At 35.7% G+C, this 24,614-nt stretch overlaps 2 protein-coding genes across 2 annotated transcripts; both read left to right on the top strand.

The window, feature by feature from the left end:
* Positions 1-1,521: 1,521 nt before the first annotated feature.
* Positions 1,522-4,184, top strand: LOC111918741 (PGR5-like protein 1A, chloroplastic). The gene is made up of 10 exons (XM_023914361.3): positions 1,522-1,903; positions 2,119-2,234; positions 2,340-2,436; positions 2,526-2,626; positions 2,735-2,791; positions 3,096-3,172; positions 3,365-3,416; positions 3,493-3,603; positions 3,701-3,798; positions 3,931-4,184. Exons 1-10 carry the CDS (start codon positions 1,702-1,704, stop codon positions 3,998-4,000), a joined length of 981 nt encoding a protein of 326 aa, XP_023770129.1. The 5' UTR covers positions 1,522-1,701; the 3' UTR covers positions 4,001-4,184.
* A 15,379-nt stretch (positions 4,185-19,563) lies between these two features.
* LOC111918733 (expansin-A7) lies at positions 19,564-20,884 on the top strand. The gene is made up of 3 exons (XM_023914354.3): positions 19,564-19,829; positions 19,989-20,298; positions 20,402-20,884. The coding sequence occupies exons 1-3, from the start codon at positions 19,613-19,615 to the stop codon at positions 20,712-20,714; spliced, it is 840 nt and encodes a 279-aa protein (XP_023770122.1). The 5' UTR covers positions 19,564-19,612; the 3' UTR covers positions 20,715-20,884.
* The last annotated feature ends 3,730 nt before the right edge of the window (positions 20,885-24,614 follow it).

The following is a 24,614-nucleotide window of genomic DNA, read 5'->3' as shown; positions in this document are numbered from 1 at the left end:
GGATTTTGAAAATGTGGTTTATTTTGGGAGAGCTTTGAACCATTGTGCAATCTCAAATGAGTTTGACTACTTCATTTAGAAAAGTGAACAAACACGACTCATAACAAGGTATGTAAATCAAGATTGTGAGTGAAATACTTCTATAAAATCATTATCATCGCCTTCATTACGATGGGTACAATCATCGTTACATGTAACATTATCTACATCACCATAGTTTTGATAATTCACTGGTTCGACATAATGAATTTTTTGGTCTTTTGGCATTTAATGTGGAACTACAAGCATTTGATATGTAGGTATTGACATTTAAAATAGTACAATCGGCGTTTGAAACGTCACTAACATCGTTTGATATGGTACTAACGATATTTGATATGGTCCTATTAGCATTTGATATGATACATAATATCCAAGATCCACATATTGAATTTGCCAATGTACTGGTTTTCATAAACAACTTGTGGATTGAATTGTTGTTAATATTCAACATATCCACCAACATTGTGATCAGGATCATTTGGAGAGAGATGTATATCTGCTTGATTGTTGCTAACTCTTTTATTGGATCTATCAGTAGAGTTTTTTCCTTCTTTTGTATTTAGAACCTCTTCTGCTGCTATATCGATTTCCCACCAACAATCGATCGATTAGAGGCATTGCATTTGAACAAAATTTGCATATTCAATTGGATCAATATCTAGATGTATATGTGGCAAAACTTGTTGAATAATTTTTTTTAAACGTTTTACATCACCCTCATTAGCTATTTGTATAACATACTCCAATGGTAGGTGTTGGAAATTCACACTAATATTAGGTATATCTTCCAAACCTATCTTTTGTTTAAGAAAATTGTATAAATCTAGAAAATTTTATATTGTCAAAATTTCAACACCAAAGTTTCCAACAAATGATATAACGTATAACAATTTCTTATTTCAAGATCATCATGAACCTCCGATACAAACAACAATAAAATACTCTTCATAAATATTAGAACTCATGTTTAGTTAACAAGAACATAAAACATAAATCGGAAAAAAGTTCTAGTGAAATCTAGCTCCAAAAATCAGACAAATGGGCATATATGGAGTTTTTTTTTTCCATACCTCTTCATTTTGTGCGAATTTTGATTTTTATACGATGGTTTTTGAGTTTTACAGTCCAACAATACAACAATATTTTTTTATATTTTTATAGATAACGTCACTTTTTTTTTTGTAGATGCCGTCATTGTCAATAGGCCAACGAAGTCATTTTTTTTAAAGGATCGAAAATCACATTCGACTCCAATATTTATAGATATGACCTGTTAAAATAAATACTATTTTAGATATTTTTTATTTTTATGACTATTTTGAGTAAAAAAAAAGGTAAGTCATTTTCTCTATGATAAAATTAATTCTTATCTTGTACAGTTTGGCTGGATCCGCAACCGATATGTCCCCTTGTGGCTTCGTAACCAATGGTTTCCTCGGAGCTTCTTAACCAATTGTTCTGCACTTCTGCTGATTCCTTAGATTTTCTTGCGTCACGACACACCATAATAATTCATTCCAAAATTATCGCCCTCGCTCCACACATTTCCTTCATATCTTATCCCTCAATCTTCCCAAAAAGAGTGATCAGCCAGATGAATAATACAGTCGACGTTTCTTGCTCCCAACTTCACCACCACCACCACGGCCGAAGCCGGAAATGGCCTCCAAATTAGGCTTCACTATAACCAATTCTCGCTTGTTCACTGTTCCTGTCCCAAGACCCTCGGTTTCTCCGTCTTTACCCACTTGTTCTACATTGTCTTCGTCGAGGGTTCAGTCGCTTCAACTGATTGGAAGAGACGTTTTGAGTCGATATAGGCCCATAATTTTATCCCCGAGGGCCACTACTGATCAGCCAGGTTCTTTAGGGTTTAATGGTTTATGTTATTCCAAGATTGTTGCTTTTAGATTTTAAATATCTTTAAACATTAAATTAGATTGGAGTATTATAGACTGTATTTAGGCATACTTAGCTTTCAGTTTAATTTAAAAACTCTAGACTTTGGGCATATATCATATAGCCATGCCAAATTTGTGTACATTGTTATAGGTACGTATTTGGTGTTTATTTCAGGTGAAGTTAAAGAAGATGAGGTTGTTGACAGCAACATTATGCCTTACTGCAGCATTGAGAAACAACAGAAGAAGTCACTAGGAGAAATGGAACAAGACTTTCTTCAAGCATTACAAGTATTAATAACAATATTACCCTTTTTGCGACCTTTCTTTCCATTTATTTAGTATTTTGAAAGTGTCTGTTTTTCTTCTTTTAGTTAATCTCTTTCTTTCTTCTAGGCTTTCTATTATGAAGGAAAAGCCACCATGTCGAATGAGGAATTTGATAACCTCAAGGAAGAATTGATGTGGGAAGGAAGCAGTGTTGTAATGCTAAGTATGAATAGCTGATCAATAGCTTATTGGTTTAACCTTTTGAGCTCTTCTTCTACCATCGAGATATCACTTGCTCTTTTAAACTTGCAGGCTCTGATGAACAGAAGTTTCTAGAGGCAGCAATGGCGTATGTATCTGGTAACCCAATAATGAGTGATGTAGAGTATGACAAATTGAAGATGCAATTGAAGGCATGTTAAGGAATACCTTGATATAATACACACATTTAAAATACTTGTATTTTGTTTGTGATCTCTCTTTTTATTACTTAATTAAAGGGTATTTATGTTCTTTTTCAGAAAGATGGAAGTGAGATAGTGGTTGAGGGTCCAAGATGTAGTCTTCGTACAAGAAAGGTATTGCTTTTAGATCCCTTAATAGCATCTCCCATGGTAGTTTCTATAAAGAGTTTCACTTGTAAAATTTATTACAATTTGGAAAAAGGAAAATGAGTTTTTAGGGTAATCAACTATCACTTTTGTTTTGTACACGATTTACCATTAAATTCACATTTAGGCTATATTTGGCTTTTTCTCAAAATAGTAACCTGCAATACCCTGTTTTTAACAGCTGACATTGGAGACTATCTCAAGATGTGGCAAAAGTAAAAATATTAAAATAAAAGTTACTTCTACTACTGGTTAACATTCTTGGTTGTAGGTTTACAGTGACCTCTCTGTTGATTATCTCAAGATGTTCCTCATAAATGTCCCTGCTGCTGTTGTTGCAGTAGGATTGTAAGCCTTACTTTTCCACCATCATTTTGGTTTATAATTATTAGATGAATTTGATTCTTTGTTGCTAGATTTGTGCATTTTATGTCATTAGTTTACTTTTCGTCTATTAATTTCTTACGAGTTACGTTCTTTTCAATGAATTTAATTCTTTTTTTTTTTTGTTACATTTGAACATATGTTTGTGTACGCCAGGTTCTTCTTCCTGGATGATATTACCGGGTTTGAGATCACATACCTTTTGGAGGCAAGTGTTCTTTAATTATATCTCCTCCCTATTTTTTTTCGTTGTTATTTATTTAAAATTTGTAATTTCTTATCAGCTTCCAGAGCCATTTAGTTTCATCTTCACGTGGTTTGCAGCTCTGCCATTTATTTTGTGGTTATCCTTCTCATTTACCAGTCTCATTGTCAAAGACTTTCTGATATTGAAGGTAGTGTCTTTGTTATCAATATTATGTCTTATAAACTAAATAAATTACATACTTACCATATCATTTTTATTGACTCATACAAAATTCGTACTTTTAGGGAATTTGTCCAAACTGTGGTACGGAGAATAACTCTTTCTTTGGAACTATTTTGTCGATTTCCAGTGGGGGTACCACCAACAGTGTGAAATGCACAAAGTAAGTTTATGGCTTGTGTATCATTAAATATTGATTTCAATGACTATTTGCAGCATGCAAAATTAAACCAAAAAAAAAAATCTCCTTTACGTAATCTTATTGTAATAATGACAAGTAACATTGTCTTTTCAGCTGTCAAACGCCACTTGTGTTTGATCAAAATACTCGCTTAATAACACTGCCAGAAGGAAGTGAAGCTTGAGTGGAAACATCAGGGGAGGACGTATATAGCTCTTGTGTTTCATTAGGCCACAGTTTGATAAGTTACTGTTTGTATTCAAACGTTGCCTTGTATGCTGTGTACAATATGCAACTAGAGACCATGTAACATATGTATATTTACAATTGGGTACATGCAAAGTTCATACAATTTAGAATATGCAAAATCGATGTTTACAACAAAACATATCTCATCTGTACGTCGGTGAAACCTAAATAGCAACAAAGGTCATATATAAGTGGCATAGTGGTAAGCAAGTGAGGAAAAGTCTTAATTATGTAGAAGGTACCAATTTCGCAGTAAATACTGCCTATATGAACATAATTTCTTGTTTTGGTTAGTCCGAGTAACTAATTACATGTTCATATCCATTTGTTTATGTTTGTTAAAGATGTTAAATAAACATATATGAATATAAACCAATGAACATAAATAAACGAATATATATAAACATAAATTAACATAAACATCGAAAAGAGTAAATAAATATAAACATTCAAATCAAATATAAACATATATGAACAAACTACTAAAAAGATTTTGCTAAAAAGGAGTTAGAAAAATAAGAATACTTACAAACATAAAATTATGTGAACGAACATAAACCAATGTAAATGGACATAACGATCATTAGTAAATGAACATTAACAAAGGTTTATAATAAATGAACGACCGAGTTCATTGTTGGTGTTTGTTCATTCAATTAAATGAACATAAAATTTTATTCAAGTTTGATCATTTATTAAATAAGTGAAGATAAACAAACTTCCACACAAATGGTTCACGAACAGTTCGGTGAATATTCAGTTCATAGTCATATACAAGAGATCTCTCATTGTTCTAAAATCGATCTAGGCGGTGCCTAAGGGTAAGGCTAGGCCTGACAATGCTCGACACGACACGAAATAAACAGGTTTGGGTTAAGCTTTTCAACCCATCAACCTGCCAACCAATCAACCCATTTATTAAACAGGTCATATATGGGTTTCTCAAAAAATATACGGGTTGACCTACCAACCCGTTTAGAATTTTAATAAAAAAATTATATATTCTTAAATGTATTAAGTATTATACACTATACAGTTTATACTTTATACTAGGATAGGATACCCGATATTATTGACCATTTGACATTTGGCGTTTGTCCTAAATACTCTCAGTATCTCACAAACAAAATCAAATAAGCCCTCTGTCGCTCTCCCCTTTGTGATGAACGACATGTGATGAATGACAGAACGAACTCACGAAGAACAGCGGCATGAATGATTGAATCATTATTGAACGACATCGACGCCTAAACGTAAACGACAAACACACAACGCAGTATTTGCTGTGATCCAACCTACGAACACAGGAACCAAAATTTGACCCACAAACCTAAATCTAACCCACGAACCCCCCAACTTGTAAACCCGTATAAATAAGTGGGTTGACAGGTCATATATGGGTTTATGTTCCAAACCAGCCAACATGTGACCTGTATAGTTAAATGGGTCGTGTTTGGTTCGGTATATTTTGACCCGCTAACCTGAACATGACACGATTGTCAAGGCCTAGGTGAGGCGATGCTATGCTGACTAGGATTTCAGAAATCGGAAAAAAGAAATTAAAACCAACAAAAAGTAGGTCATCAGTTGAAAATCGAGATTAATTGGTCAATATGGCAACTAGTCGGTTAAAATCGATGGGTAGCCGAGTGAAAAATAGGAAATTGGCAAGTACGGTTACTATTATGGTTCCAAAAAGGAGATGGGTAGCCGAGTGAAAAATAGGAAATTGGCAAGTACGGTTAATATTATGGTTCCAAAAAGAAGATGAATAGGGTTCCATTAAGTGTTGGGGTTAACTCAAACATGAACTAGAACCAAAACAAGAATGAGATATGGAGGAAAAGGTGAATATTAGTTGTTTTCAAGTGTGTAGGTGATGAGGGCTATAGTTATGGTGTGTTTCAGTGAGGGCATGACAAGGTATTAGGTATTCAAAACGAAAAAACATGAAATAAAAAGATATGAATAAATAAAGAAGATAAAGTATTTATGATGTTCACACGACTTGGGTAATTCTGCTATGTCACATGTGAACTAGAAAGATTTATTATTGATCTCGAGATAAAGTTTACAACTACGTTAAGGTTCTATATATAGAACTAGGTTGAACATCCCAAAAGTACTGATAAAGATTTTTCATTTTTATAACCATCAAATCAATACATTAAATGCTTCAAAACCAATCATAGTAAAAATGTTTCAAAACCAAACACTCAAATTTAGCATCTCCAATAACTCCAAACAGTAAGAAGGATGCTTATCAATAATTTCATACCATTCCACCAGCCATTTCCACAGTCTCGAGGAACAGGAGATGAGAAAAACATGTGATCCAAATGATCCTCATCAACACGACAGAATGGGCACAAAGTTAAGGAAACATAAACTCCATGGCTCAATAAATTAGGGGTAAGAGGGATACAATTCCTTATCAATCTCCACACAAAGAAATTAACTTTTAATAGGATCCATTTCACCCACTTGAACGAATGCGCATTGATATCAATGAAGGCACCGATGAGGATTCTGAAATCTATAACTAAGAAAGAAATGTTGTCATCACCTTTCCAAAGCCACCTGTCATAACCACTAGCAAATTGAACGTTATTTAGAGTGTTAATTAGAAACGACAGTTGATCAAATTCTCTTCTAGATATGATCCGCCAAGACCAACTCCAATTCCACTTCAAAACCTAAACAAATTCCAATTTAACTTTATCCATAACAAGGCAATCCTTATTGACTTAACACCATATAGATTCATACATAAATCTTTCAAAGCGATGTCACCACACCAACAATCTTTCCAAATGTATATTTTATCCCCAACGCCAACCAACCTCTTGAATAAATCGGCCAACAACTCCTTTTTCCAATAACTCATTATCAATTTGAGAGATGCTAAGCCGGCCACACACCCTTAATGAAGCTTTTAGCGAGAGGACACCCATCCATCAACTTAATATTATGAATCAATTTTATGCAAGAAACCCAAAAGGAATCATACCCATTTTTAAGCCGCTACCACCAATTGGGAAGGAGAGCCAAATTCGCCTCGTTAAGATATCCAACTCCAAGCCCACCGCGTAACTTCCCATTTTCATACCAAAAAAAAACAATTTTAATTAAGCTAAAACATCATTTTTTATAAGATACAAGTTAGGAAATCTCAGTTGTTTCAAAGTACATTCATAAGAAAATTAGAGTTATCAAAGTAACGTGGATACACCATTGTTGCTGATGAGTGTGTACAGTCACACATTCGCCTTCACACGATCAACCAAAGTACTTGGAACACATTTAATCTACAACTGTAAGCCAAATCTTAGTGAGTTCCCCCATAGTACCATATACCACAATATACATACAATACATGCATACATCCGAGCCTTTCGTCTGACTGACCCGCCTCGCAAGGCCTATAGTACACCTGGAACGCTCCACTAGCCTATAGTATACCAATGGCCCGCCCGAGTATCTTGGCCTACTTCACACAGCAGGACCGCCTCAACTCACCGCCATATATATCCACACATATAATAAGAATCAAACAGCAAGCAACAATACATGTAACTAACTACACTAGTCTACATGTCTAACAATCTCATATAACATATACATGCCCCATACTGAATCCTACTCCACGGCTGGCATATCACCAATTAAATTCATATTTTTATGAAATCATAGATAGAATAGTCACTTGAAAGGATGATACTACTCTAGAGCCACAACCAAACAAGAAACATGCAAGAAAGCCTAGATCAAGAGTTCTCAAACTATGCTACATGACTACATACAACCCGTGACATCCCCATTTTCACGGCCAGAAAAGACCGATTTTTGCTTATGCTTTATGAAAATCAGAGTACCTCTTTTAATAAAAATGTTGCGGAATTTATTCCCAGAAAAACACGATAAATACGTTATCAAAGGATTTCCGAAGAAACGTATTTTATTCATTTTAAAACATTTTGGATGTCATCGTCAATACAGAAATAGAAGCATAAACAGAACTTACATTCATTTACACTAGTGATTTATATCTCCTTAATCTCTCAGTGTAATGTCACTTCATATCGACACATGTGATATAAATAAACTGAGTGGGTCAGGTTGGGAAACCTGGTGAGTACATAGGGTTTTCAACCCACAATAATATAATTATTATGTTTAAACAATCAAACAATCAACACAATTACCCATCCCCATTATCATCTTTAGTCTTAAGGATCTACCCTAAGAATCAGCTATTCCTCGTTCGTTCATTCCTAAGGATCATCCTAAGGAATCGGCATGAAGTCCATCGTTGCCACGGTTTACACAACGGGCACTAAGTCTGCATAGTCTCCAGGGCTTAGGCACTAAGTCTGCATAGTCGCCAGGGTTTAGGCATCAAGTCTGCATGATCACCAAGGTTTAGGTATCAAGTCTGCATGATCACCAAGGTTTAGGCATCAAGTCTGCATGATTACCAAGGTTTAGAGTACACCGGGTGAACACATCGTTCACAACACCTACAGATTGCGAGCCTGCTAGTGTTCCACTGGACTGTCTAGAATAGTCCGTGGTTTTCATCCATACTCTGCTAAATGACGGGGCCATCATTTGGGAAAGGCTTCTCACATCGTCCACCTCTCACCCTCACCTCGTGGTCTATAACACCTCTCAACTCATCATCCAACTCATATTCCATCTATTACATCTACCCATGTTTTACCCCAACATTATCGTAGATATAAAATACATATATAGTTTAAATCATTTAAAACATGTATAAAATCGTTCATCTAGCATAGACAGCAAGTACTCAGATAATATGCACACATAGCACGTAATTTATATAAAATACTTCATATCTATGTGTAAGATGAAAGTAACTATGCACTCACTTGAGTAGGTGGTGACTCAGCACTCGGACAGCGCTTCGATACTCTCAAAACAATTTTCCTTTGATAAAACCTAGTATCATTAAGAGTTTAGTCTAACGCTTGACGAGACTAATTTAATAGTCTAGCTATTATTACTATTATATAAGCGTTAAACAATACTTATATAACCCATAATAATAGCCCAAATACTCCTTATAAGGTCCTAATAACATTACTATATTGAAACATAAGTTATACTAAAGATAGGATAGGTACAACTCACTTACAGCGGGTTTTCTCGAAAATCGGGCTCCGCTGGAGCAGCGTTCTCGAGCCGAAAGGCTCTTTTCTCGGGACTCCGGGAGCTAGGGGGTTTGATTAGGTTTTAGGGGGGGTTAGGAGAGCTAGATAGAGAAAGAAGTTAGAGAGAGAAGTGAGAAATGGTGTAAGGAAGTGAATGGGTCGATCTTGCTATTTATAGTAAGTTTTAATGACACTCACGTCGTGAGTGTCATAAAACTCACGTCGTGAGTCTCATGATTCACTCCGTAGACTTGCCATTTGCGTCCCTAGCTTCTAAAGGTGGCCATGTGACTCCTCACGTCGTGAGTGTCATAAAACTCACGTCGTGAATTGGATCTTATCCTCTCGCAGCTTCTAGATTCCGAATTATGACAGAATGTCGTGAGCGTCATAATTCTCACGTCGTGAATTAGCTAGTTTAGGGTTTTTAAAAGCTAAATCTTCGAAATGCCATAACTTTTGCATACGAACTCCGTTTTTAATGTTTTTTATATCCACGCGTAGGTGGAGACGTATTCTACAACTTTCATTCGGATCCCTAAGGCTAAAAAGTCCTCTATCTTAAATTCACTATTTACGTCTCTCGGTGCCGTGCCGGTTTTGTCGAAAAACTTCAGCGGGCCATAACTTATTCTTTATAACTAAGATTTCGGCGTTCTTTATATGTGCGGAACCCTTGAGACATATTATACAACTTGGTTAAGATTATTTATTATAAATAATCTTTTGTCCAAAAGTCGTTTTCAACCCCTATTATCTCTAAATTGACTAGCCCGGATCTACGAGCGTTACACAACCCATATGACACTCAATACAAAAATGACCCTTCTGCTGATACTCTAATTGTAACACATCTACTTTTTAACATCCTACCATGTAGGGATGTATATCATAACATATAGTATAATGAGGAAACTCACCTAAAATGCAGAACCGGATAACAGTACAAAACCATCAATACCTCGTACTGGACAATCTTGTGAACTGAAATTCACCCAATCAAAGGACACACCTTAATCAACAACCCAAAATCTAGAAGTTAAACCCAAGATCAAACTGGTCAAAAGCTAATGGTCAAAAGCTAGTGGTCAAAGGTCAGCAGGTCAACGATCCCCACTTCGTGGCAAGATCTTGGCCACGTTGTGGCCGGCTAAGGATAAAACAGTCGAGCATCTGAGCACCACCACAGCGTGGCAAGCCCTTGGTTATGTCGTGGTTTCTGGAAGAATGCCAAAATCTACATTAGGTACTTAATCTTTACAGATCTAAACCCGATAACTTCATATCTAATTCTTTTCAATGACTTAATGCATAAAGTTTCCAACTTTATCCATTAGGGCTCCATTCCAAGGCTAGATCTACAATCCTAAGTCTATTAAGTCCTTAATGTCACCAAAATATGTGCATGAACATAAAGTGACTCCAACAGTGTCCTTTTTCTCATTCTACAGAACTTATTGATCACAAGGAAGCCATAACAAACTCTGGAGTTCCTCAAACTCCAAGAGCATTCTTGGAAGGGACCAAAACCACCCAAAAATGACCTAAAACTTGAATCTAGAAGAAGAAGTGCTAAGGTATGTACTTTATACCTCAAATAGCTAAGAAATCAAAAGAGAATGATAGATCCAACCCAGTTGCATGCTTCCTTAAACCAATGTGAACTTCCTTCTTCCTTAAGCTTCACCACAATCCAAAGAATAAGATCCAAATCAAGAAGATGCGCTCTCAAACATTCGTGGAGTCTAGGGTTTCGTGTTGAGGGGTTGGAGGCTGAACAGGATGCCCTAATCCTTGAGTTTAAGGGCTTAAATATGGAGAAACCCCAAAAAAAATCATGGGCTTGGGCTGCATCAGTTACCACACAGTGGCCTTCTTTTTCCCACATCGTGGCAGTCATCCAAAACGTGTGTTCCTATAATGGACAAGCCACGTCATTTTCCTCAATCTCCACGTTATGGAACTTGGCTTTCCCAAAACCTTAACTTGATCCCTCCAAGTCCTCAGTTGATATATTCTAGAAAACGGGTGTTACACACTCATTTTGTTGTTTGATCACAACATCCCAAGCAACCTAATTTATTTGCCTAATGTTCTCATTACCACCCTATAAGAATCGCCTTTTAATGAAATCAATCAATCTAATAACCTTTTTAGGTGCTCTAAAAAAGAAAAACAATATAGAGGCAAGCTCTTGAGCACCTAATTCACAAGAGTTAGGCGCCCTGCCAATGAAAGAGTCTTCGAATTCCATTTGGATAGTTTGTTCTTAAACTTCTCAACAACCGGGCTCTAATTCTTAGAAAGTTTCATATTAGATCCCACCGGAAGACCAAGATATTTGAACGGAAAAGAATCACACTTACATATTAAAATGTTGGTGAATATATTCACCTCCTCATCATCGAAACCAACACCATACACTTTACACTCATGCAAATTCCGCTTCACCCCTGAGGCAATAAAAAGCCAATGAAGAATTCTATTCAGATAAACAAACTTAATCTCTGACCAATCACCAAAGAAAGTCACATCATCGGTGTATATAAGGTGTGAATAGAGATGTCATTTTTTGGGAGAGAAAGCCAATAAAAATAGTGAAGATATATAGTCTCCTCCATGAAGACATAAAGACCCTCCATAGCTATAGTAAAGAGAGAAGGCGACAATGGATCTCCTTGTCTCACACCCCGTCTAATATCAAATTCTTTCGTTGGTTAGCCATTGACTAGCATGGAAGCTCTACTAGAGGAGAGACAACCCCTAATCCATCTTCTCTACTTCCACCCAAAATTCATTTGATCCATAGTCATCCAAGAACTCCCAACTTAACAAGTCAAACGCCTTAACAAAATGAACTTTAAAAATGAAAGCTTTTTTCTTCACTTTTCTGGTTCAATCAAAAATTTCATTAAGAAAGTGGATCGTTAAGGATGCTTCTCCCACCAACATAAGTTGTTTTCTCATGAATAATGATTTTTTTCAACACCTTCTTCAAACGATTAGCAAGCACTTTCAATAACACCTTATATAAGCAACCCACAAGGTTAATGGATATATAGTCTTTTAAATAAAGAGGAACTCTAACCTTGGGAATAAGAGAGATAAAGGAAGAAATGTATCCTTTAGCCAATACCCCCGAGCTCTTAAAGTCTTTCACAAACATAAAAACAACCAATTTTATCAACTCCCAATAATTCTTCAAGAACGTAAAAGTAAATCCGTCTAGACGCGGCACCTTCTCACTCCCACAACACCAAACCGCTTCCTTGATCTCAGTCTCAGTAAAAGACTCGGTAATGGCAACCCTATCTTCACACAAAATATTTTTAAACCTTCTGCTCATGATTTTAGGTCGATTGCTCATAGGCTCATTAAACTTAACATAAAAGAAATCCCAAATTGCATTAGAAAATTTTTTCAAGATCACGCACCCATAACCCATCAATAGATAGCCCGTGAATACAATTTATTTCATTTGTTGTTGTTACCGATCCCGTGACAAATGTAGAGTTTTAGTCCCCATGCACCTCCCATTCATTCAAGCCTTCTTTTTGAGACCCATCATGTGATACAAGTCAATAGCCAACACTCTTTGTTTTCATAATTGCCTATTATCCTTCTTAGGTGACAACAAAGGTTTGTCTTCATCTTCGATTTCAAGGTTATCAATCATCATCATTAACTGCTTCTATTCTTCCGGCTCTCTTATCCTCCTATCAGCTCTCCATAGCTCTCCATCTCTTTAGTTCATTCGTGACAACAATGCACTTTTTGGCAAGCCTACAATTAGTCGTACCTGAAAGAGATGATTGAACCCACACCTTTTTAACAATATCATCAAGCCCATCAACCATCAACCAAGAATTAAAGAATCTAAACGGGCTCGGCCCAAAGTCAAAACACCCGTTAACAATTATGATAGGGTAGTGACTCGAGAATCTTCTAGGACGAATTGTAGCTAATGCCATACCCCAATTGCTTATAAATGTACTACATGCAAGGAAACGATACAGTTTACTTAAGTAACTCTGTCTTCACTCGTCCAAGTAAGTTTTCATCCTCCTAATCTAAACTCGAAGAGCTTAGCATGTAGAATAAAATAATTAAAGTATTCAATAGAAACCTCACACCCACGATTGGAAAGCCTCTCAAATTTGTTTCTGACTTCGATGAAGTCACCCAGCAATAACCAACAACCATCCCGCAAATCAATAACATATTTTTGATGCAACTATAAAGTCATTCTAGCAATGTCATCAACATGGGCATAAATATTGAGAATGTTTGTAACACCTTGTATCCCACTCCAATAACCAAAAAGAAGAATATAATTCCAAACACTACATAAGCCTTCGGATCTTCCATACGACTCTACACCAACAAACTTGTAATCAGAGTTATCCCAGAAAAACTCCACATGAATAGCCTTTACATCTTGAAGTTGAGTCTCTTATATGCAAAGGATGTTAATACCATGAAGAATTTTTAACTCTCTCACCCAAACCTTCAACACCTCTGATGTTAACAGATAAGCATGATAAACACATTGAACACCTTCACCTTCAAGCATTGATCTGAGCGCATGAGAAGAACCCTCAAGATAATATCCAATGTTGTTGTGTAGCTCCATCATTTTTTCCACTTCCTTAGCCATGGAAGACATCGAGTTTGTACTACTAGGTTGACTAGTTTCGTCTAAACCTACAAGTACCTTGCACCTAATGGACCCACCAGCTAATGCTTAATGACTTTTGGAATATTGTGAACACTTATATTCAAGCTTGGACATCAAATTACTTTTTTGAGAAATTAAATATCCTCCTACATTTTTTCCTACATATCATCCTATGCATCTTAAATGCTCCATTTTTAATTTAAGATGGGTAAAAGGGTATATATAAAGAAAATATAGGAGGATATTAAATTTCTTTACACTTTTAGAATGACGACAAGTTGAATAAACACAAAACACTAGTAAGAAGCTAAACAAGGAGTTACAACTTAGAAGCCATTATAAATTAAATGCCCTGATTAAAAGAGATAAGTTTAGCATTATCTATAACTACTAATTAAATGGTCACTTTTCTCGCCTTTGGTCATTAAATTACTTGCTCTAGGGACATTGTGATTTACATCTTCCTTATCAGCTGCGAGACCTATTGGTTTGGGACGTCGATTAAGTTTACGTTTTTATTAGATTAAGCACAGAGCATAATGTTATTCGCATGTGTCTTATGCAATAAATAGTGTGGATCGTTTGAACCATATCTTTTCCTTCGGATATAATATAGAACCAGTCCATATATAATTGATAAAACTTCAAAAATGGTCATTGTGGTTTCATGAAATCTGAAGTTTAGTCCCTAATTTTAGAAAACCTCACGGATGGTCCCTGTGGTTTCAAAAACTTTTAATGTTTAGTCTTTCTGGCTCACTTCATTACCATTTAGTCGTTAGCTCATTTTTCAATATTATATTACAGAGGAAATTTTGTCATTTCACTTGTAACCTTCACTCTTTAAAAGAAAGATTGCGTGCCCGATGTTTGTGCAAACCCTTTATCTGCGATCATCATCTCTCTTCTCCCTTCCACTGTTGATTGACCGTTGCACCCTTTACAATATAGTGACTTGAAAATGTGGGAATGAAGCAATGGAGATCACTTCATGGACATATCGTAACCCTGGAAGGCAATTTTGGAAATGTACAAGATGTGGGTTCCTTCGATGGTCTGGCCCTCCTATGTGTGTTAGGGCATTGGTGGTGATTCCACATTTGATAAGATCAATAAATCGATTGGAAGAGATGGTTGCTATTGCGAGTGCAGAACTGTGGAACTACCAGCTGATGTTGTTTTGTTCATGGGTGTTCTTTTTTGGTTTTATTTTAATCAGTAAGTATCTTGTGAAATTTTGGATGGTAATGGAAGTTGGGTTTTTGGTTTGTAACCGGTGTAGGGGTTTTGGGATTTTAATCGAATATGGGGTTTTTGCTTTTAGTTTATGTATGGGGTTTTTGGAATTGTTGTTGTTGTATTTTGGTTTATGTATCAGATCAATGTAATAGAATTGTAATGAACTTTAGTTTCTAGTAAATCAATATTATGCAATGGTAATGGAATGTACTTTGTTATAGTTGAATGTTGGATTTCTTGAATGTTTTTCATTTGCAATTGTCAAGTGTATTGTAAATGCATCTTTTGGATGGTTTTGATGTACAATTGAAATGTACATTGTTGTAAGTGAATCGTTCAAGGGTAGTACACAAAACAGATTAATTCATTGCAAAAATGTGTATACATACCATTACATACCAAGTTGTAAAGGTCTTAACACAACCATCCTACTAAGTTCAAAACAAGTAAACATGATTTAAGTTCTTAACCCATACATACATTACTATTTCAACAAACAAACATGACTTAAGTTTCAAAAGACCTACAACACAAACATCCTAATAACTACTAAACATAGTTTTCAGCCCCCAACTTCACCACTACCTCCCTTCCCTTTACATGTTTTGGAATTATGCCCCTTGTTATGACACTTTGAACAAGTGCTTGTCAGATACTTCCGGCTCAATTTACCTGCTTGGTTGTTGAGCTCATCAACACCCCTCCTTCTCTTCTTCTTAGGCCTCCCAACCTAGACATATTGATATATTATAGTTAAAAATGAATCAATTCCATGTTCACATTTAAACTACATAATAGGCCTAATTAAAATACAAACCTGTGTTTTATGTTTTGGTGGATTTAAAGTGAATGGGTAGTCACTTTTAGGCCACATTGAGCGTCCATTCAGTGGATCAATTTTGTTGAAATACATGGCTTTCCATGTCGATAGCCTAGCAAGGATGGACCCATTCATCAACATGTGGGGCATTTTCTTCATTTTCAATTTTGTCCCATATAGCACAAACAGCATGTCTACATGGAAAACCTGTAATCTCCCAAAACCTACAACTGAAACTTTTCTCATTCAATTTTACCACATATTAATCTTGCCATGTGCTTGACACTTGGTACTTTCTTGCCCCAATATATTTTGCCACAAACTTAGTTGCATCAGTCTTAATCTTGTCAAACACTGTAGTTGTTGTTGGGGTTAGCAGTCCTTCAAACTTGTCTATTTCCTTTTGCACCACACATAAGCTCTTCAGAAATACTCTCTAATATACTTTAATCAAGTGATAATAGGTTTATCCCTACCCTCATCTATCTTAGAATTAAATACCTCACAAAGTTTATTCAACAAACAATCAGTGTATGCCCTACCTGTATAACACATATTAAGAGAAGACAATTACACATATAGTACAACAACAAACAAGATTAACATTTATCATTACATTTATGTTCAAGCTTTAACTGCCCTTGTTTGCAAACATTTATGTTTATCTTGAACTGTTTTCACCAACCAATCTTGATTTTCGTTAGCCCTCGAGATTTGGACTGCCTAAGGACATGTTCATTTATTGGCAATTACATATTTACCCTTGCACTTTGCCCTACTTCTAGTTAAGGGCCCACCACTATCAACTACTTTAGATGACTGACTTACAACACCTTTAGATTTCACCCTAATCCTGATTTTGTCATTTTTTGCTAAGTATAGAGACCTTATTTCTACAGCATGTGTATCCATGAAGTTTTTAACATCACATTTGGTTTTGAAGACCTAGCCCACCATAAATGGTTTTACATTAACCTCTCCATGTGAGCATCTACTTGACTTACTTAACTCCTTAAGCATTCTCTTCATGTCATCTTCATGAAATCCTACAAACTAACAATCATCAGTAGCAATAACTTCCAAATCATTATCAATCATGTCATTCCCTTCATCTGTTGAATGATTGATTAAGATTCCATGTTCATCTACATAAACAACATTATGGAATTCAATCATGTCTACATCAACATCAAAATGTATGTTAGATTCATCCACATTATAGTCACTATCATCATAATCATCTCCACTACCCTCAGAACCATATCCACTCTCATAATAGAAAGCCTCTCCACTATCATCACTTAACATACCCTCTAGATAATCTACTTCTGGTTGATGTTCACATGAAGTTTGGACATTATCCTCAGCATCATAGTCAGCATAAACTGAATAATCCTCTACAAATGGTTCAAACTCATCAATTGTTGCATTATGGACTCCGTCATCAGCTAGCCAACTTGGTTCCTCTACATGGTAAGTTCCCACTAGTTCTTCTGTTTCAACTTCATGATTCATCACTTCTTATTGAGTTTCAATTTCATGATTGACGACTTCCTCTTGAGTTTCAGTTTCATGATTGACCACTTATTCTTAGGTTTCAATTCCATGATTGACCGCATGAATGACATCACTTTGTTCGTAAACCTGTGACCTTATATATGGTAGAATACTCTTTGAGTAATCATGCCCTTCATCAACATCTAATACTTGTTACTACTCAAAAAAAGGGTTCACAGACTGGTTTAAATCAAGCTTTCGGCTACATGATCCTGCTTCTCTCCTAGAAGGTTTCTTTCTATTTATTTCAGATGACACACTATCAAGCTCCAACTCTTCAATAACAACTTTAGAAGGAGACTTATAATAACTAAGTACCCTAGTCTGACCATTTTCAATATACACCATTATAAGTCTGTGTTTAGGGACATACGATACCATTTTAAGTACATCTTGGTCATTACCTAAACACATCAAGCCATAGTCTAAAGGGTATTCAGGGATACAGAATTGGTAGTAAAGGGTTTGCTCAGTTTTGTACCCTAGTTCTCGAACCATGTCATCAAGCTCATGAACTGAAAATAAATCAGTGTCAACATCATCTACATATGCTACAATACCATCAATGTATTTCCTTCCAGGTGCTTTGGTGAAGATACCATTGTAGTGTACCTTCAACGTGAAATAGTTGTCATATCCTTAGGGATGTCAACGGGGGAAAACGGGACGGGGAGTGCATTCCCCGCCCCCGCCCCCGAAATTTCCCCGTTCCCCCGCCCCCGCCCCCGCCCCCGAAATGTCAACCTTCCTACCCCCGCCCCCGCCCCCGAATCCCCTTCATTACCCCCGCCCCCGATTAATTTTGGGCTGCGTTTTTTTGGGCTAAAAGAAGTTGTAATTTAGGCTAAAAGAAACTATTTTTAGGTAACAAATAACTATTTATAACAGAATTTTAAATGTTAAAAATAAAAAAGTTATGACATCTTAAAAACATTATACCTACAACTTAAAAACATGTTTTTTTGATGAATTTTGAAGGTTCAAAATCATGTTATTGTTTATTATATTTATATAATTAATATATGTAAATATATGTGTAATTTATTAACGGGGTCCCCATGGGGGTTTCGGGACGGGATTGTCTACCCCCGCCCCCGCCCCCGAAATTATAACGGGGGTTAACCTTGCCCCCGCCCCCGTCCCCGCCCCCGATTTTTTTAGAAATTTCCCCCAAACGGGACGGGGCCCCCACGGGACTTTTTGACATCCCTACATATCCTTCTGCAAACAAAAAAAGGTAAAGTCAATGATTTCTCTACGTGAACACAATCAATGAAAATAAACAAGTTTTTTGTAGTATCCTACTGTATCTTTTTCCCAAGTCCTGCACTGTTGCGAATTTTTCTCAAAAACACCATATTGACAGCACCATTGCGATTCCTTCTACTTAAACCCTAAATCCTAATTTTTGTTCTTGCTTCTCAGATGAAATGGTGCGATGATTACAACTGTAACTGGATATGTTCTTGGGAGAGGGACGGGTTGTGGAGTTGACGTGCAAACAATAGATAATCATTTCATATTAAAGAGTGAAGGTTACAAGTGAAATGACAAAACTGCCCTTGCAATATAATATTGATAAATGAGTTAACGGCTAAATGGTAACGGAGTGAGCCGGAAGAACTAAACATTAAAAGTTTTGAACCCACAGGACCATCCGTAAATTTTTTTAAAATTAAGGACCAAACTTTAGATTTCGTAAAACCACAATGACCATTTTTGAAGTTTTGTCTGTATAATTACTTAAACTAATGGATTTATGTATGATGGCTGATATATCTTGTTGACCCGTAATTACTCAATAACATTATATTATGAAAAAGTCTGTTGACGATAATCTTAATAACATAAAACCTGCTAGCACGTTGTCAACTTATTTTACAAAGCTTCAAACCCCCAAGTTAGTGGCTACATGTTACAAAGAAAACGTAAACAAATCGTTTATTCGTGAGGGTCACAAAGTTGGTCTTTCTAATAACCTGACACCCTATAAATCCCTCTCGATATCGAATCCGAAATTCATCAACACCTGTTCACATTGCTTTTGGATCAGCCCGAGTCAAGAAACAGAACACAATGGCTCCGGTTCATCCACTATGGGGATTATGTGTCTTTGTTGCGAGCATCATGATAATCTTATCCACTTTGGATTCTGTAACCGCAGCTACATATACTTCACGAGTTCCACGTACAACACGAGTTCCGCGTACTGCACCAGTTGTTTATACACCGAGCCCTTGGACCCTCGCCCACGCTACGTTTTATGGGGACGAGTCTGCGGCTTCAACCATGGGTACGAGTTTGCCTACGCATGTATTTTGGTGAAAGATAAATGCACCTACAAGGGCCCACTGATTACGTGGGCCCTCATCTGGTGTGTCTGAATCCAAAAGTTTTTACAATTTGAAGGTGCAAATGTTGATTGTTTTTTTTTTGTTGAAATTTTGTATAGGGGGTGCTTGTGGATATGGAAACATTGTGACCAACGGGTATGGAACTGATACAGCAGCATTGAGCTCTACAATCTTTACAGATGGATATGCATGTGGGCAGTGTTATCAGATTAAGTGTGTCCAATCTCCATGGTGTTCCAAAGGTGTTGCTACGATCACAGCAACAAACCTCTGCCCACCCAACTGGTCCAAAGACTCTAACGCTGGTGGATGGTGTAACCCCCCAAGAACTCATTTCGACATGGCTAAGCCCGCCTTCATGAAGATCGCACAATGGAAGGCAGGCATTGTCCCTGTCCAATACCGCAGGTATATATATTGTATTCCACAAATCATCAATACATTGCATGTTGATACCTTAATTCTATATACAGATACAATGAAGGTCTTAATTTGTTTGTTGTTGTTGTAGGGTACCATGTAGTCGGGCAGGGGGTATCAGGTTCTCTTTCCAAGGAAATGGTTACTGGCTGTTGACGTATGTGATGAACGTTGGTGGTGCTGGTGATATTGGCCAGATGTGGGTTAAAGGGACCAAGACTGCATGGATCAGTATGAGCCACAACTGGGGAGCCTCATACCAAGCATTTGCCACGCTTAAAGGTCAAGCTCTCTCTTTCAAGATCACCTCCTACACAACCAAACAGACCATTGTGTGTAACAATGTCGCCCCGGCTAACTGGAACTTAGGTTTGACGTACCAGGCAAGCGTCAATTTTCATTAATTAATGTAAATGTTACAGGTTTCAAACACCTCGTCTAACATGTATTATGTTGGTTTTTGAGAGTTGCTACCTTATATATTCGAAATGAAGGATTATTGGTTTGGTTCGGATAATTTATCGACTTTATTCATTGCAACATTCGTGGTTTAATTTGTACAATGCAAAGTATATTAATTAAATAGCAACCTGTTTTATTTTTTTACTCATGATAGTATTTAATTTGTGTTTTTTTAATTTAACTAATTTAGGGAATATGTAACTTCATCTAAAAAAAAAAAAAAACAAGAAGCTAGCACGGCCATATCCGTCGTTATTGATCACATCAAAACAGGTTAGCCACATAAAAATCTAGACACCATGACAAAACCATCCATTACAGTGACGGAAATATATCGCTAATATAATACAAAGTTTACTTTTCACCAACTTTACAACACGTAAAGAACCAGAAATGGATTGTAGCGGATTGGAAACAAAATAGTATAAGAAAACTTTGTGAATATGCGACAGAATTTATAAAAGCCAATAAATTACAAAATTACAACAAATTCAGATTTTACCTGAACTGCAGAAAAATCTAACTATATCAAAAATAAAACTCATGCTTCAGTATCAACCACAACAATAAACATTCACACATTAATCTAAAACAAATCCAATACAAATATTATAATTTTCATCCGTATGAAATAACTTTAGTAACTGTAAATGCTATGTGTTTTATGATATTTTATTATTTTATCTATATGTATAGAAGAAGTTTGAGTTGATCTAAACGTCAAACATCTAAAGTGAAACTTAGTAATCTCTTTTACTCATTTAACCTTAAAAATCCATATGAATACACAACTCACATTCATTTAGAGTAATCGGTATGGGCCAAACGAGAACCAACGCGGCTGACGTGGCTAGAGGCAACGGCTGCGTAACGGGGGGAACACCTCCCCCCTGCTCGTTGCCACTCGTCGAAGGTAGATCTCGTTGGCGTGGCGACGGGAAGAAACGGATCAATTGTGACCGTTTGAGTGCAACGGTTTGAAAAAAAAAATTATTAAAAAAAACAATTTATTATCCTATAAATACCTCCTATTTTATTAAAAATTTCATACTTTCTCTTCTCCTCTCTACATACTTTCAATTATCTTCAAAAAAAATATGGATCCTTTCGACTCGTCCCATGATTCAGATGACGATATTTTCTTTAGGATGATGTATCATTATTACACTACTGACCTGCTACAACCAGACTCAGCCCCGCTACTAGCAAGACGTGCGATGTTAAACAGAAATCGCGAGGAAGGACACGAACATCTATATCGCGATTACTTTGCGGTAATTGTGTATATGGGGCGAAGGACTTCAAAAGAAGATTTCGTTTGAGTAGGGATGTGTTCTTACGAATTGTCAACGTCTTGGAAAGCCGGTATCGTTTGTTTACTATATTTTTATACAAAATAAATAAAAATGTACTACATGTTTCTTTAATTTTACAACATATGCAATATATTTTTAAACTGTAGTTAATTTATGTTTAGGTACGAATTTTTTCAATTAAGATATGATGCTAGAGGTAGACGGGGGTTTACAACGTTGCAGAAATGTGTTGCAGTCATTCGTTTGATGGCTATGGGGGAGTCACCCGACACCATGGACGACTATATGAGAATGTCTAAAAGAACCGCAAGAGATAGTTTGTATACATTGTCAAGGGGTGTTGTTGAAACTTTTGGTGACGTGTATTTGCGGAAACTTTCATTGCATGATTTGCAAGAATTGTATGCGGCGCATGAAGAACGCCATGGGTTTCCCGGAATGATCGGAAGCATTGATTGCACACACTGGAAATGGAAAAAATTGTCCGATAGCATGGAAAGGGCAATATTGAAGTGGTCATCACGGATCACCTTCGTTGGTGTTAGAGGCTGTCGCTTCTCAAGATTTATGAATTTGGCATGCATTTTTTGGGGTTGCGGGTTCCAACAACGACGTCAACTTTCTTGATCAGTCGCCAATATTCGACGATCTTTTGAATAGAAAAGCCCCGGATGCTCCTTTCACGGTGAATGGAAACGAATACAAATATGGGTATTACCTTACAGATGGAATATATCCTCAGTATTCCACATTCGTGAAGGCATTCCGTCACCCGGTTGAAGAACGAGACAAATTTTTTAAGAGAAGATAAGAAGGAGCACGTAAGGATGTGGAACGTGCTTTTGGAGTGCTGAAGGTGAAGTGGCATATAGTCGAACATGCAGAACGACCATTGGATTTAGAAACTTTACGATATATCATGTATGCATGTATCATAATGCATAACATGGTGATAGAAGATAAAGGGCGAATTATTGCACATTATATCCTAACGGAGCCCAGACACGTTCAGTTTCAACCAGGAACAACTGATTATTTACATCGCGTTGTTGACATTCAGGACGCAAATAAACACAGACAACTTCGAGAGGACTTGACGGATTATATCTTCTATGGTAACAATAACGATAACGAATAGCATTGTATTTTATTTTATTTTTTGAATTTGGATGTTATTTCTTTTTTTGTTTTTGGATATTATGTGTAATTTAGTCTTTATGTTAATTTTAATCTTTAAAAATTTTTAATTGTTTTTTATAATTTTTAAACATTATGTTTTATTTATTTTTTAATTTAAAAAATATTTGTCTCAATTTAAAAAAAAAATCGAAATAAATAAAAAATAAATTATGAAATGAAAAGAAAGTTGGTGTCATAACAAGATACAACATGTTATTCATTTCCTCACTTGGTGTTATAACACCATTGATGATGTAGCAAAAAGTGCATTTTTTAACTTAATAAGACAATTGGCAAAGAGTGCATTTTTAAGTCACAGTGGTGCATCTAATGGAGTTCTATTTAAGAATAACAACCATTGAGGAGCCTTTATTTTCCAATATGGCACTCGATTGAGAACGACTCTTTGGTTGGCTAATCTTCCGGGATGTATTTGGCCTTTTAATAACAGACCATTGTAACCGTTCTTCTTGACGAATATAAATAAGGTATCTTATAAATAAATTAATAAACAAAAATAATTTTTCTAACATCACATCATAAATTAAATCATTTTTTTAGTAAAATTTGTCACATCAGCAAAGTTACCTACTAAACCAATTCGTTGCATTTCAAACTAAAATCGAAAATTTTGAAGTTAAATCATAAAAAATTCTATGAATTGATGTTTAATTTATTGAAAAAATAAAAGACTACGTTGATTAAACTAAAATCGAAGATTTTGAAGTTAAATCATAAAAAAATCTATGAATTGATGTTTAATTTATTGAAAAAATAAAAGACTACGTTGATTTTTATATGATTTGGTCTATATCTTTCACCAAACTAACCGAAAACAAACACACATAACTAACTAAATAAAATAATAGCTATAAATTTTATCATAAAAAAACATAGATACATACAAAATACTTGTATAGTTCTTTTTATTAATGTTAACCAGTTATTCAAAACAATTTAAATTCACTACAAAATCACTTCCTATATACTCTCGGCTAGTGTAAAACAAAGTAATTAACACAACCTAAATATTACTAAATTCTAACTTATAAAAGAAGAAGAACGAAGTAAACATATTAGGGTTTCGTGTGAAGAAATAACAAAGAAAACAAGGATCTAGATACGAAGGTTGTAGGAGGTGAAATAAAAAAAAATGTTCTAACCCTAATTCGCTTATAATAGCCTTTATATATTAGTTTTACTAGCTGATATCGGTTCTTCTAGCACCCATTATTAATTACATTAACTAAAATTAATACCTATATATATATATATATATATATATATATATATATATATATATATATATATATATATATATATATATATATATATATATAGATAGAT

The sequence above is a fragment of the Lactuca sativa genome, chromosome 6 (genome assembly GCF_002870075.4).
Source record: "Lactuca sativa cultivar Salinas chromosome 6, Lsat_Salinas_v11, whole genome shotgun sequence".
NCBI lineage: Eukaryota > Viridiplantae > Streptophyta > Magnoliopsida > Asterales > Asteraceae > Lactuca > Lactuca sativa.
Note: the sequence above shows the minus strand (reverse complement) of the source record. Positions and strands in the feature narration are given on the sequence as shown.